This window comes from Sorex araneus, chromosome 2 (genome assembly GCF_027595985.1).
Source record: "Sorex araneus isolate mSorAra2 chromosome 2, mSorAra2.pri, whole genome shotgun sequence".
NCBI classification, from domain to species: Eukaryota; Metazoa; Chordata; class Mammalia; order Eulipotyphla; family Soricidae; genus Sorex; species Sorex araneus.
In genome coordinates this window covers 180,130,126-180,143,093 of record NC_073303.1, presented here as the reverse complement: position 1 = coordinate 180,143,093, position 12,968 = coordinate 180,130,126, and the positions used below count along the sequence as shown (strand labels likewise).

Below are 12,968 nucleotides of genomic sequence, written 5' to 3'. Positions count from 1 at the left end.
TTCATTAGCTGTATAGGGATGTTACTCTTTGACAGGAGTTGGACAAGCTGGCAAGAAAGTCTATTTTTCCCATCAGGATGAGCTGACACTTCTTCTTCTTCATTGCATTCTCCTGGGGGGATCAAATCTGTTTTCCCTGAGAACCCATAATATTATTACAATAATGTACTGGGGGGTCTTCAGTGTGCAGGCTGTCATCTGAATTCAGTGGTTCCTAAAATGCCCACTTATAATTAAGTATTCTTGTCACAAAACACTGGAAATTTTGGATGGTTATGATGGCATCTGGAACTGACTAATTCTTCTATGAATCATCAGTGTGTTTACAGGGGCAGCAGTGATAGTGCAGCTGGTAGGGCATTCGCCTTACACGAGGCCAAACCGGGTTCAATTCCTAGCACCCTATATGGTCCTCTCGGCACTGCTGGGTGTGGCTCAGGAAAAATCAAAAACAAAAACATCACAGTGCTCTCTATATACATCATCATCATCATCATCATCATCATCAACATCATCATCATCATCATCATTCCATTGATTGTCCATTTTCTCTAGCAGTCTCAGTAACATCTCCATTTGTCCTAGCCTTGAAATTTTAGAAACCTCTCTTTACTCGTCCTCACCAATGGTGCCACACTGGAGGCTCTTTCAGGGTCAGGGGAATGAGATCCATACTGGTTTTGGCATATGCATACACCACAAGGAGCTTGCCAGGCTCTCCCCTAGGGCAGGAAACTTTCGGTAGCTTGCCAGGTTCTCCGAGAGGGAGAACGAGGCTATAAGATGTCTAGGCTTCCAGGAGCTTTGTTTTATAGTCTTTGGGTCAGGGGCAGTTTCTGGGTGTGACCACCTAGCTACTGGAAAATGGGGGATCTGGGCGGAAGAGGCCCAGTCCCAATCTGAGAAGGCTTGGAGATCTCAGCCCCAGGTCCCGCACACCTGGGTTTCTCTGCGGGTTCCTTCATGCGTGAGGCTTGTCCGAATGTGTGGAGAGGGGCCTTGAGCTTGGCTGTGGCTGGGTTCTAGAGGTCTTCAGCTGCCTGGGCTCTGCTCGGAGCAGGGAGGGAAACTCCACCCGCCCCCTCCGAGTGGCCCTGGTGAAGACAGCCAGGCTTCGGAGCAAGCACAGAAGTTAAAACAATGCACCTCATGCCAAACCACTGGTACAGGAGTTAAAGTACTTCCCCTGCACCGAGCCATCCCTGTTGGTCAGTAGAACTGATCCTCTAATTGACTCCTAGCCATAGAGCTAACAGTAAGCAATGAGCACCACTACATACGGCCCAAGGTCCCACCCAATTAATATATACTTCTCCTCGTATTGAATTACTCACATGTGAACAGAAAAAAAAAACACATGAAACTGATGACGTACAGGATTTCTGTAGATCTTAAAAAAAATAAACCCCTAAAAATCTACATTTATACATAGCAGAATACTATGCAGTTTCAAGGAAAGATGGAATCATGTAAATCACTGCAACTTGGTTGGAACTGGAGGATATAATGTTGAGTGAATTAAGTAATAAGAAAGACAAATATAAGATGAACTCACTTCTATGTGTGCTTTCTCTAGCAGTATATAGAAATATATAGATAAAGGGCATCAAAGGAGGAGGAGTGATATCTGATTACCCTGAAACCTACACTAAGAACTGAGGATAGGATAGGAAGCGTAGGAAAAAAACTGAAGGGAGAAAAGTATGAAAAGGCAGATAAAAGGTAACAGTGTAAGTGGTCAGGGGCCTCAAACACACTAGTTGTGAAGAAGTGTTGTTTAACCGTATATCTGAACCACAGAATCAACAAGACTGAAAGCATGAAATGCAAACTACAATAACCAAACTTAAAAATATGCCTGTCAAGGAGGAGGGCTAGCGAGTGCGACACTGGTGGAGAGAAGTTGAGACTAAGTGATGGGAATAGAAGGTGGACATTTTTTTTTTCCTTTTTGGGTCACACCCGGCAATGCACAGGGGTTACTCCTGGCTCTGCACTCAGGAATTACCCCTGGTGGTGCTCAGGGAACCATATGGGATGCTGGGAATTGAACCCGGGTCAGCCGCATGCAAGGCAAACGCCCTGCCTGCTGTGCTATCACTCCAGCCCCGAGGGCGGACAATTTTATACCTCAAACTAAACTACAAATAACTTCGAAAATTCTTGTGCCTGAATAAAAGTAAATTAAAAAGCAAAAACTTTAAAATTCTGGGGGCTGGCGTGATAGCACAGCGGGTAGGGCATTTGCCTTGCACTTGGCCTACCTGGGTTTGATTCCCAGCATCCCATATGGTTCCCTGAGCACCACCAGGAGTAATTCCTGAGTGCATTGCTGGGTGTGACCCGCCTCCCCCAAAAAAGAAAGAAAAAAATAAAACTTAAAAAATCTAACTTTTGTTTTCCATGATATTTAATTACATTTCAATTATAAACTGCATAATTATGTTCTACTTCAGTTGTATATGGCATAGTACTTTGAAGCCCATCCACACAGAACAAATGAAAATATATACATCTAAAATAAAATACAGACACAGCCACTGCCATGTTAACTCACCCACCAGCCCTGCTCTACAGATTTCTAAGTAAAGCTCCGAGGAGAGGCAAGCCAAGCAGCAAAAATTCACGAACATAGCGGTCCCCACAGTTGAAAACCCTGGGGTGCCCTCGGTAAGTAGATGGGCAAGTCCCCACCCTGCTGATGCCCCAGAAGCCATGCCATGGCTCAACTGCACAGTTTCATGAATATTCTCCGCAGAGACAACAAGCTGTGAATAATTTTAGGTACCCCAGTGCCAGGATAAGAATTCTGGAGTTTTCTTGGAGTGAAGTGGGCGGATTTCCCCAATGCCTTCCCCCAGCCACATCCACCTTCCACAGATCCTGCCACATCAACTCACTGACACAGACCTTATATACTGAAGTCTCTGGACCACCCATTTTCTCAATACTGAACGTCCAATAGGAGCACACCAAATTAGATGATGGGAAAATAGCATAGACACCAACTGAACTCAAGGAAACATTATCAATAACACAAAAGGCTCGATTAACAACAAACAGCTTAGTAAATTCTTAGACAAGGACTTAACCCCGCGATGAGATGTAACAATTTTCACCCAAAAAGGATTATTATGCTTACGTATTTTCACATTGACATTTTATTATATAATCAATTTTAACTCTATAAGTTTATCAACAGTTGTGGCTTTTGTCTACATTAAAATTAATTATCTGATTGTGAGCAATAGTGGGCAAGTACCTTCATCTCCCTGGCCAACCACTTCCTCATACATAACTAAGATCATAAAAAAGACCTTTGATAATCAAAATAAAAATATCTAGCTGGAATTATGCAGAAGGCAATAAGATAAAATAAAATAAATTGTTTAAAACCTTTTTTATTTGTTTTTTGGGTCACACCAATGATGCTCAGGGGTTACTCCTAGCTCTGCACTCAGAAATTCCTCCTAGTAGTGCTTGGGGGACCATATGGGATGCCAGGGGTTGAACTCTCTATATACATGTATTTAAAATCATTAAATACTAAATTAGTATTAGTGCATTAATAAGGAGTGCTTTCTAAAACTTTTTTTTTTTTTAAGTTTTTGGGCCATACCAGGCAGTGCTCAGGGCTTATTCCGGGCTCTGGCTCTGTGCTCAGGAGTCACTCTTGGCAGGACTCAAGGGACCCCATGGGGTGCTGGGAATTGAACCCAGGTTGGCTGCTTGCTAAGCCTAGGCAAGCTCCCTACCCACTGCACTATCTCTTTGACTAAATAAGGAGTGCTTTCTGAATTGTTTAGTAGTGGCATACAAAAATACATTTTCTATTTGCTCTGCCTCTTTATTTTTCTTTTACTTCAAAATTTAATTACCCTGAGATTCACAGTTGCAAAGCTGTTCACAATTGGGTTTCAGTCACACAATGTTCTAACACCTGTCCCTTCAGCAGTGTATATATTCTACCACCAATGTACCCAGTTTCCCTCCTGCTCACCCCCTCTTTCCCCCACCAACCTCTATGCAAATAACTCTCTCTCCTCCCTCTCCCTCTCTCCTCTCTCTTTCTCTCTCTCTCTCTCTCTCTCTCTCTCTCTCTCTCTCTCTCTCTCTCTCTCTCCTTTGTGGAACTGTGGTTTGCAATAATGTTACTGAAAGTTTATGTCTGCATTTTTGTTGCCAATGTTCCTTATAGACAATGGTGACATCTGTGATTCACATTATTTGTGACATTGCTGATCTCTACTACAAGCTGATTCTTTATCTAAGAAGGCAGATCTAAAAGTAGCCTTGTGTACTTGTTAAGTATCAGGCATCAATCCCAGTTTTATCGCTTGCTGGTTGAGTGACCACCGGCACAAATTTATTTTGTGCCTCTGTTTACTCATCTTTGTGGATATTTGTAATAGCATTAGCCCCCCCCCCCAGGATTACTGTGATGATTAAATGAATTACTACATGCAAAATTACACATGCACTGTACTGAAAAGTCCTGCCATTATAATTGTACAACTGCATTAAAATAAGAAATTATAAAGGTATTAGTATTTAATGTATCATTATTCTTAGAAACATGTTCTACTCATCTGGTCTCAGACAAGTTAACAGCACTTCTCTCTACTTTGTTATCTATTCCATTTAGAAGATTCTCCTTTATGGGATTTTTGCCACATATTTGCAATCATCTGTAGAAAAAGCAATGCAGAGGGGCTCATGTTCTCATGAGTGTTAGGACTCTTTTACGTGCTATTGGCTTTTTATCAGTCACACAAACCTTATTTTGAAAGCTGAGATGATAATTGTATCTATTTTTCCATTGGTCTGGTGACTTTCAACTGCACTTCAAAATCAATATGCTTTATTAGTTTCAAGGAATTTTAATCATCCTTTTAAATTATATGTCCATTAGAATTTTATTCAAAGGAACTTCCACCAACTTCTCTTTTCTAATATATCTATGGGGAAAAATGTTCCCACCATTTTGTTTGTTTTGGGATGATACCAAACAGTGCTCAGGGTTTACTCCTGGCTATGTGATCTGGAATCACACCTGGAATTGCTCAGGTGTGATATGGAGCTAGGGATTGAAACAGAGTTGCCTGTATGCAAGGCAAGAGCCCTGCCTGATATTTTATCTCTATGGCTCCTGTAAGAATTTTTTGAAGAATAGAAGTCTAGAAAATTTATAGAGACAGATTCATTCAGGTTAAATTCTTCAAGTTATTAAAATGATTTTATTTGACTGAATATCTTAACTTTTGAAAGATACTGGGTTGAACAAAATGTAAGTTGAATTAACTTAATTTTAATGAGTAGCTAGAAATATGTAGACATATTACATTTTACTACTTTTCAACTCTTGTTTCAATATTGAAATTCCATTCTTGTATATTAATAATTTATATAATGAAAAGTAATGTGTTTGGAATCCTGCAAGAACTTAATTGAGTAGCTTATTTTATTTTCAAAGTTAAGGAAATTATAGAACATGGCAAGATTCTGAGTTGATTTGGATTTAATTTCAAAAAGAAATGATCTCTTTTTGATTACAAAGAAATTCCACTCAAAATCATTTTTAAAAATTTCATTTGTAAGAAATTGCTTTAGTGAACGTTTCCCAAACATTGATGGTGGATAATTGAGAGAAGGGCCAGTTATAATTCATTTTTGTATCTAAAACTGTCCAATACACAGTAGCAACTTGGTATTAGTTGAATGTACTGTGAATATATGATTGTGTTCATCATGTGACTCAATTGTAAGATGGGGAAGTGATGAGTGTTGAAAACATTGTCTGATTGAAACTCAATCATAAACAACTTTGTAACTGTATCTCATGGTGATTTAGTAAAAAATAAAAGTTTTTAAAAGAAAGGAATAAAAGAATAATTAAAATTAAAAATGAGTAACATTTAATGAATGTAAAGCCCTATGTGCATGACCCTAGATGAATCAGTTTACCTTTTAGGGCCTCAGTTTATCCAAGTTCAAATTGAAGGTCAGATCTCATCAATTCTATAGTCTTCAAAATTCTCCATGGGACTTACACCATCATTTACTGTCAGTCTATTTCCTCTGGTGCAGAAACACCTTTCACATTTCCATTAACTAGACAACAACAACTCCTGACATATTCACTTCATTTTTCCTTTTGACTTTGTGATTTGAAAGTAAGATTTAAAAACCAATAATGCAAGAAACAGGCTCATATTAAAGTCAGCCCCAAAGGACAGTAGACGGTAACCACTGCATGAAAATAGAAATATAGCAATTAGTATCCAAAATTTCTTCCTTTTAAGTAACATACTTTTTCTCTCTTATTTGTTTCTCTTTTTCTTTTGGAAAAAAAATTATTTGACTTACCTTGACCTTGTTTCATAGTTACATATAAAAATATTTTGTTCCTAGAATCTACTTTTAAGTTCTTGAAAAATAACACAGGGGCAGTTTTAATTTATACTAAACTATTAGTGACAATTTGCCTACATTTCATGTTTTATTTTTCTCAATTGTCAAGGGTATATAACAAGTTAAGCCACAAATTCCCTAGTGAATAAAATGTATGACTAATGATCAGTATTTGAGTTATTGGATAATGAAGGAAAGGCTAACAGAAGCAAATTTTGCCTGGTATTTATGGCAAGTGTCAGATTAATGGACTAGACAGAATTATTTCATTGACTCTCTGAACTGGTATCTTCCTTTTGGAGTTCAGAGTACAGCACAGTATAATTTGAGCATGTGTGCACATACACAGATTTAGTTCTAAAAATAAAACTGTATATACTCTTTCTTTGACTTGCCCTGTAGGAATAAGAAATCCAAGGTTTGAACACCCAAATCTGTGATAGTCTGCTTAAGGAGGCAGAAGTCAGAACTGAAAGCAGCTGCTTTGATTCTGGTACAAGCATTGCTAAAAATTGTTTAACCAGTTCAGTAGTAATCTGCAACGAGGTAGCTCACAAAGAAGAGCCGTGTTACTCTAAGTAGATGTTGTCCTGTTTGAGTAATCTCTTTCCTACCTATAATCACACATCAGATACACACTTAATGTTCCCTACCCCCTCTTAAAGGAAGCAAATTGTTCAAGGAGAACTACATTAACTCTTTTAATATTAAGTCCTACAAAGAAGTTGTAGCTCACATCTTTTTTAAAAAAGTTAATTTGTAGGACATTGCTTTAATGAAAATTTCTCAAACATATTCTTATTCATTTATAAGTAAAAATGAGATGACCTGAATTTCAGTAAAGACAGAACAAAGTGGATAGTCCCTTGAGAATGTTGTGACAATATAAGTTCTAAAAATAGCCAATGTCCATGAAATTCTTTCCATTCTTACTCGGATGTTTCCAAACCTCAGCTGAGAAAGCTGTGTCCTTTCATCACAATCACACATATTTAAACAATATTTGTGTGAGTTTAACACCCAATTGTATTGATTTTGCTAAAGCTTTAACCAGATGAAACAGGAGGTGTCTGTTTTTAAATAGTATGTCCCTGCCTCCTAATTCAATCACAAAGAGATCAACTACATTACATCTAAGTTGAGCCATCTGGAATACATCTCCTCAGTAGCAAAAACAGTGGATTGCTGATACGATAAATTATTTCAAAACTGCTATGATTTGAATTATTAGAAAGGTCTCTTTTTATAAAGTTTATAATGATCCCCATATTATTAAAAAATATACCTTTATGGGACTGGAGCGATAGAACAGTGGGTACGGCATTTACCTTGCACGTGGCAAACCCAGGTTAGATTCTCAGCATCCCATATGGTCCCCCAAGCACCAACAGGAGTAATTCCTGAGTGCAAAGCCAGGAGTAACACCTGTGCATCTCTGGGAGTGACCCAAAAAGCAAAAATATATATGTGTGTGTGTATGCATATATATATCTTCATATAGGCAAATTCTTTAAGCTAGCATCCACTTAATTCTTTACTCATACAAGACTCATCCATTTTACGTTTGTGTTCTGAAAGCATGTCTATTACAAGTTTTTCAGTCTTCGGTGGGAGGTGGTTGGGCCACATTGAGTGGCTCAGGAGCTATTCCTGGCTCTTTGCTCAGAATTTAAGGTTGCCCACATGAAAGACAAGCACCTTACCATCTTACAAGTGTTCTTAAACATCTCTCAAAATGAATTTAGAATCTCTGGGATATATTAGCAGGTAGAATATGGAAAGAAGTAGTTGTAATACAAAGATATGTGTCTAACCTCATAGTAAGGACAGTGGATTCTGTTTATTGAGACATACTGGTTCCTGACTGCACAGCTTATGTAAATAGTATTTACCAACTTTACCTTGATAAATTTCAAATAAGCATGTTAAGAAAGTGCTGTTACAAAGATGAATGTTTCTTCTCTTTTCTGGTCACCATCACAAGACTAACTATATGTATGTGGCTGTAGATTAGTCTATAGTAAATCTCTTAGTAATATCAAACAATGGGAAATAAAAATTAGTTATCAAAATCGAAATAAAAGTAAATTTAAATTCTCCTTGGAAATTAAGTCTTGGTCAGATACAATAGGACAATAAGAGTTAAAGAAATGTCACCCTTTTATTAATTTTATTAATTATATAAAATAATAAAAATTCATCATCATCATCATCATCCATTGATCATCGAATTTCTCGAGCGGTCTCAGTAACGTCTTCATTCATCCTAGCTCTGAGATTTTAGAAGACTCTCTTTTCTTGTCCTTCCCAATGGTGCCACATTGGAGGCTCTTTCAGGGTCAGGGGAATGAGACCCATCATTGTTACTGGTTTTGGTATATGAATACGCCACAGAGAGTTTGCCCGGCTCTCCCAAATAAAAATTAATGTTATTAATTTTATTAGCATTAATAACTATTATTCTGTAGAATAATTTGCAACCATAACATTTAGTTCTGGTGGAAGGGACACAATTAGTTTGGGATAAAGTTAGAAGATACTTGGATTAAGTCAAAAAAGATCATGACTTGGAGTTTTTTTTGTTTTTTTTTTAATTTTTATTTTATCACCATTGTGGAAAGTTACAAAGTTTTCAGGTTTATGTCTCAGTTATACAATATTCAAACACCATCCTTTCACCAGTGCCCATATTCCACCACCAAAATCCCCAGTATACCCCCCGCCCCCCGCCCTCCACCCCCAGCTGTATAACTGATGAATTTTACTTCATTTTCTCTGTACCTTGATTACGTTCCATATTGCAAAACAAAACTCACTATTGTTGTTGGAGTTTCCCCCCAAGAAAGACAGCCCTACTAAGGAAGCATTTGATAATTGGTTTTCCATTAAAAGATTGTACGTTTTCAGATTTTAGAAAAGGTTGCACGGTTAGCGGCCCCGCGGTTTGTATGTGTCCCAGTCCCGCAATCCGGAGCCGTGTTAGTTGCTGCTCAGTGTTGCCAGGGCTCCATCTGGAGAAGGTTTGCTGGCTGTACCTCCTCCGTCTGGATCCCTGGTGTTGCTGGCCCGGTTTCGGGTCCGGAGCATTTCTCAGGCCACGTTGCTCACCAGAATGCCTGGCCTCTTCTCTGTTGAATGTGGCAAGATGGCGCCGAGGGTGGGTCGAGGGCGTGACTTCCGGCGGCCGGGACCACTTGGAGGTTGGGCTGGTGCCACCCCACTCCAGTGCCCCCCTGCGGCTTGGATGTGTCCCAGTCCTGCAAGCCGGAGCCCTGTTAGTTGCTGCTCAGTGTCACCAGGGCTCTATCTGGAGAAAGTGTGCTGGCTGTACCTCCTTGGAGTTGTTTTTAAGAAACATAATGACAAAGATAATGAAATTGAGGGAATGGCCTCTCTGACCATAAATTTCTCCAAAGTTTGTTAATATCTCAACTTCTTCACATTCAGGACCCTCAACATTGACTCCACCCCCAAGTTTTTTTCTTCTACACACTGTCCTTTGAGGGATCCACAAGCATTTTGAAAAATGGCAGAACTGTGCTAAAAGTTTAGGGAATGTGGCACTTTTTATGCTGTACTACCTAACAAATTGAAATAGGAAATGATCAACACAGAACCTAGACTAATACAGGAAGGAGGAATATAACACACATATACTTAGAATTTTTCAGACAATTAAAATTAGCTGAATAATTATACCATTAGCTACAAAAATGAAGATAGCTTTTCAGCTTTGCATATAATAATACTATGACTGGTACATTTTGAATAATCTATGTTGAATATATTTCAAAGTGGACTGCACCAATATGATATTTGTCTATGCTTGAATTCTTCTTGCATTATATTTTATATTATATTGTTAGTTTCAAAGCCCAGACTAAAGTAAATCTTTTAATAATATCAAAAATTGGAAATAAAAATTAGTTATCAAAATGGAGATAAAAATAAATTCAAATTCTCCTTGAAAATTGAGTTTTGGTCAGACACAATAAGACAATAAGAGTTAAAGAAATGTCACCCTTCTACATCAATTACTTGTAGAGGGATGGCCATCTAGAATTTGATAATACTTAGTTGAATACTATCAACCACTACCACCCTAATATTTTTTCTGAAGTTTTTCATACTCTTTGTATTGAGTCGATTACCTTGTGTGAAATATTAGTCCCAGTATTCCTTTCATATATGTGGTTTTTGTGCTGTGCCTGGTAGTATTCAAGGCCTACTCCTGACTCTATTTTGCGGGTACTCAAGGATCCATCGAGTCCCAGAATTTGAATATGAATTTCCTTCATACAAAACATGCACTTATTTTTTACTGAGACATCTCTCTGGCCCAGCCCCAATATTCTCTACTACACAAATCCCTATCATACAATTTAAATCTCTTCAGAACCTGGCATATGGCCTACCATATAGTAGATGACCCTAAAGCACTTTGAAATGAAAAATATAAATAGTTTTTGAGCAAAGAAATGTGTAATTAAGAAAGGCAGAATCTAAAGGAGTATAAATGTAACTTTTGTGAGCAGATTAAGCTATTTCAGAGATGGTGAAAGATGTGACTTTCCTTCCCACCACAGTGTAAAGAAATTTACCTAACATTCTGTTACTCAAAAAGACCATGTAGATCACAGGTATATTTCAATACCTATGGGCTGTTGTGATGCACTATAATGTAATGAGCCCACTTTGGTATCCATCTCTTTCCCCTGGTCTTGGTGAGTTGATGGCTTATAAAATTTTGAATTTATGAGGATTTAATTCCTTGTTTTCATTTAAAACACTTGCTTTAATTATTGGAGGATGCTTTGTATAAAATATAAGCCTTGGTAAATAGAGAGAACACGCTTCATTTCTCATGATAATATGGAAGAAAAACTTAAAAACAGGAACCAGCAATTATTACTAAAATATAACGGGTAAACATCACTAATTTTAATAAGAAAAAGGCCATATAAATTCCATTTGGTTTATACTCAGAGTTAAACTCAATTTGAATCTCTTACCGATTTCTTGGAGTGATATTATTTTTTGTTTGTTTTTCTTTCCAGGCAGTTCCTGATTTTGAGAATACAAAATCAAAACGAAAGTAAGTCACATTTACCTTGTAAAAATATTGCATTTGTTTGTTGGATAATGCTGAATGAAATATTTTAAGGTTTGCTGTTCAAGTGCTTTAAAAAATTTATGTATAGAACTAGGTATACTAGCCTGTGCTACCATTTATCTGTTTATGCTGATACATAGGAAGCCTATATTGTGACATTCTCATGAGACGGATGTAAGAATTAAATTTTCAGAAGAAATTTATTTAGACTTGGCTCCAGCTGAAGTCAGAGACTCCTCAAAAACATGTTCCTACCAGTGACCTATTAATCTTCTGAAGAGTTCTTCTAATCCACATAAAAATGTGTGCAAAGAGATTTGGGTTATTTAGGTCAGGCTTGGCTTTACATTTAGCACATCAAGCTGCCAGAGGACGTGACCTACTCATGTTGCATAAGGTAATGAGATTTTCACTAATAAGCAGAAAATACATAGAGACAAGAAGCTGGTTTTCTGAGGAAATTTCCAGACTGGTTGTTGATAGTATAGAAGGAAGCAATCTTTTATAATATCCCTCCTTGCTTTTCTTCTCCTTCTCTCGTGTAAACTCACAAAAAAAGGAAGGGGCAAGGAGGGGAGCACCTTCCCGCACGAGGCACAGGGCACAGGGCTGCAGCGCTGTCTCTCCCGCCGCCCGCATTCGGTAGTTTCCAGCCGCTTCCCCCACCCAGGGGAGGTTGATGGTGATGATGAGGCAGGCGAAGGAAGGAACAGAGCCGGGCTGGATGGTCTCAGTTGCAGTTTATCCCACTCTCCACTCTATATACTCCTGTCTCTCTCTCTGCTTCTTCCCCCCCACCCCATGCTACTTCATTCTTCTTCTCCTTTGGATCTGAATCTAGATCTGGCTTCTCCAGATCTGGCTCTGGGACTGGCCCCCAGCCCACTCTCACAGCCTAGTTAAATCCCCAAGAATGAGGGGTTGGGGCTTAAACATAGGTGTGGTCACAATCAATAAGGGTAAAATTCTTTCCCTCAGGGGATGCTTCTTCTAGGACAGATTCTCTTTCAGCAGGAGACCCACCCAAGAGTGGAATCCCATGAGTGTGTTTCTCCTCTCCTTGTCCAACTAACATATAAGTATTCATATTATTAATCATTTTGCATGGACATAGCAAGAGATACATTAAGCTTATAGAATTGCTCTCCTGGAGTCATCTCGGTCTCAGACTACAGTGCTCAGGCCAGATTAGTCTTTCCTATCCCTAGCAGGGTCCTAGTCTCATCTTTGCTTTTGGATCATGACATGACATGTGCATGACCAAGCTCTTAACATACAGGCCCATCTTGATGTCAGGGTAGCACATAACTCACCGCTTGCCCTGGGTCCATCCCATCCCTCGTCAGGACCCTGCTTTTGGGGGTGCTAGGAAGTAAGGGCAGCTGAGGCTTAAGTCGAGAAAGTAGAAGCCTGGGAGTGAATAATGTTCGAAGCCAATTAAATC

At 38.6% G+C, this 12,968-nt stretch overlaps 1 protein-coding gene across 1 annotated transcript in view; it reads left to right on the top strand.

Annotated features, from left to right (window-relative positions):
• The window catches only part of SAMSN1 (SAM domain, SH3 domain and nuclear localization signals 1), a 176,813-nt gene that overhangs the window by 21,347 nt on the left and 142,498 nt on the right, over positions 1 to 12,968 (top strand). The window contains exon 3 of the mRNA XM_055129040.1: positions 11,469 to 11,506. Within this exon, the coding sequence (XP_054985015.1) occupies positions 11,469 to 11,506 (38 nt within the window). The remainder of the gene's footprint in view (positions 1 to 11,468; positions 11,507 to 12,968) is intronic.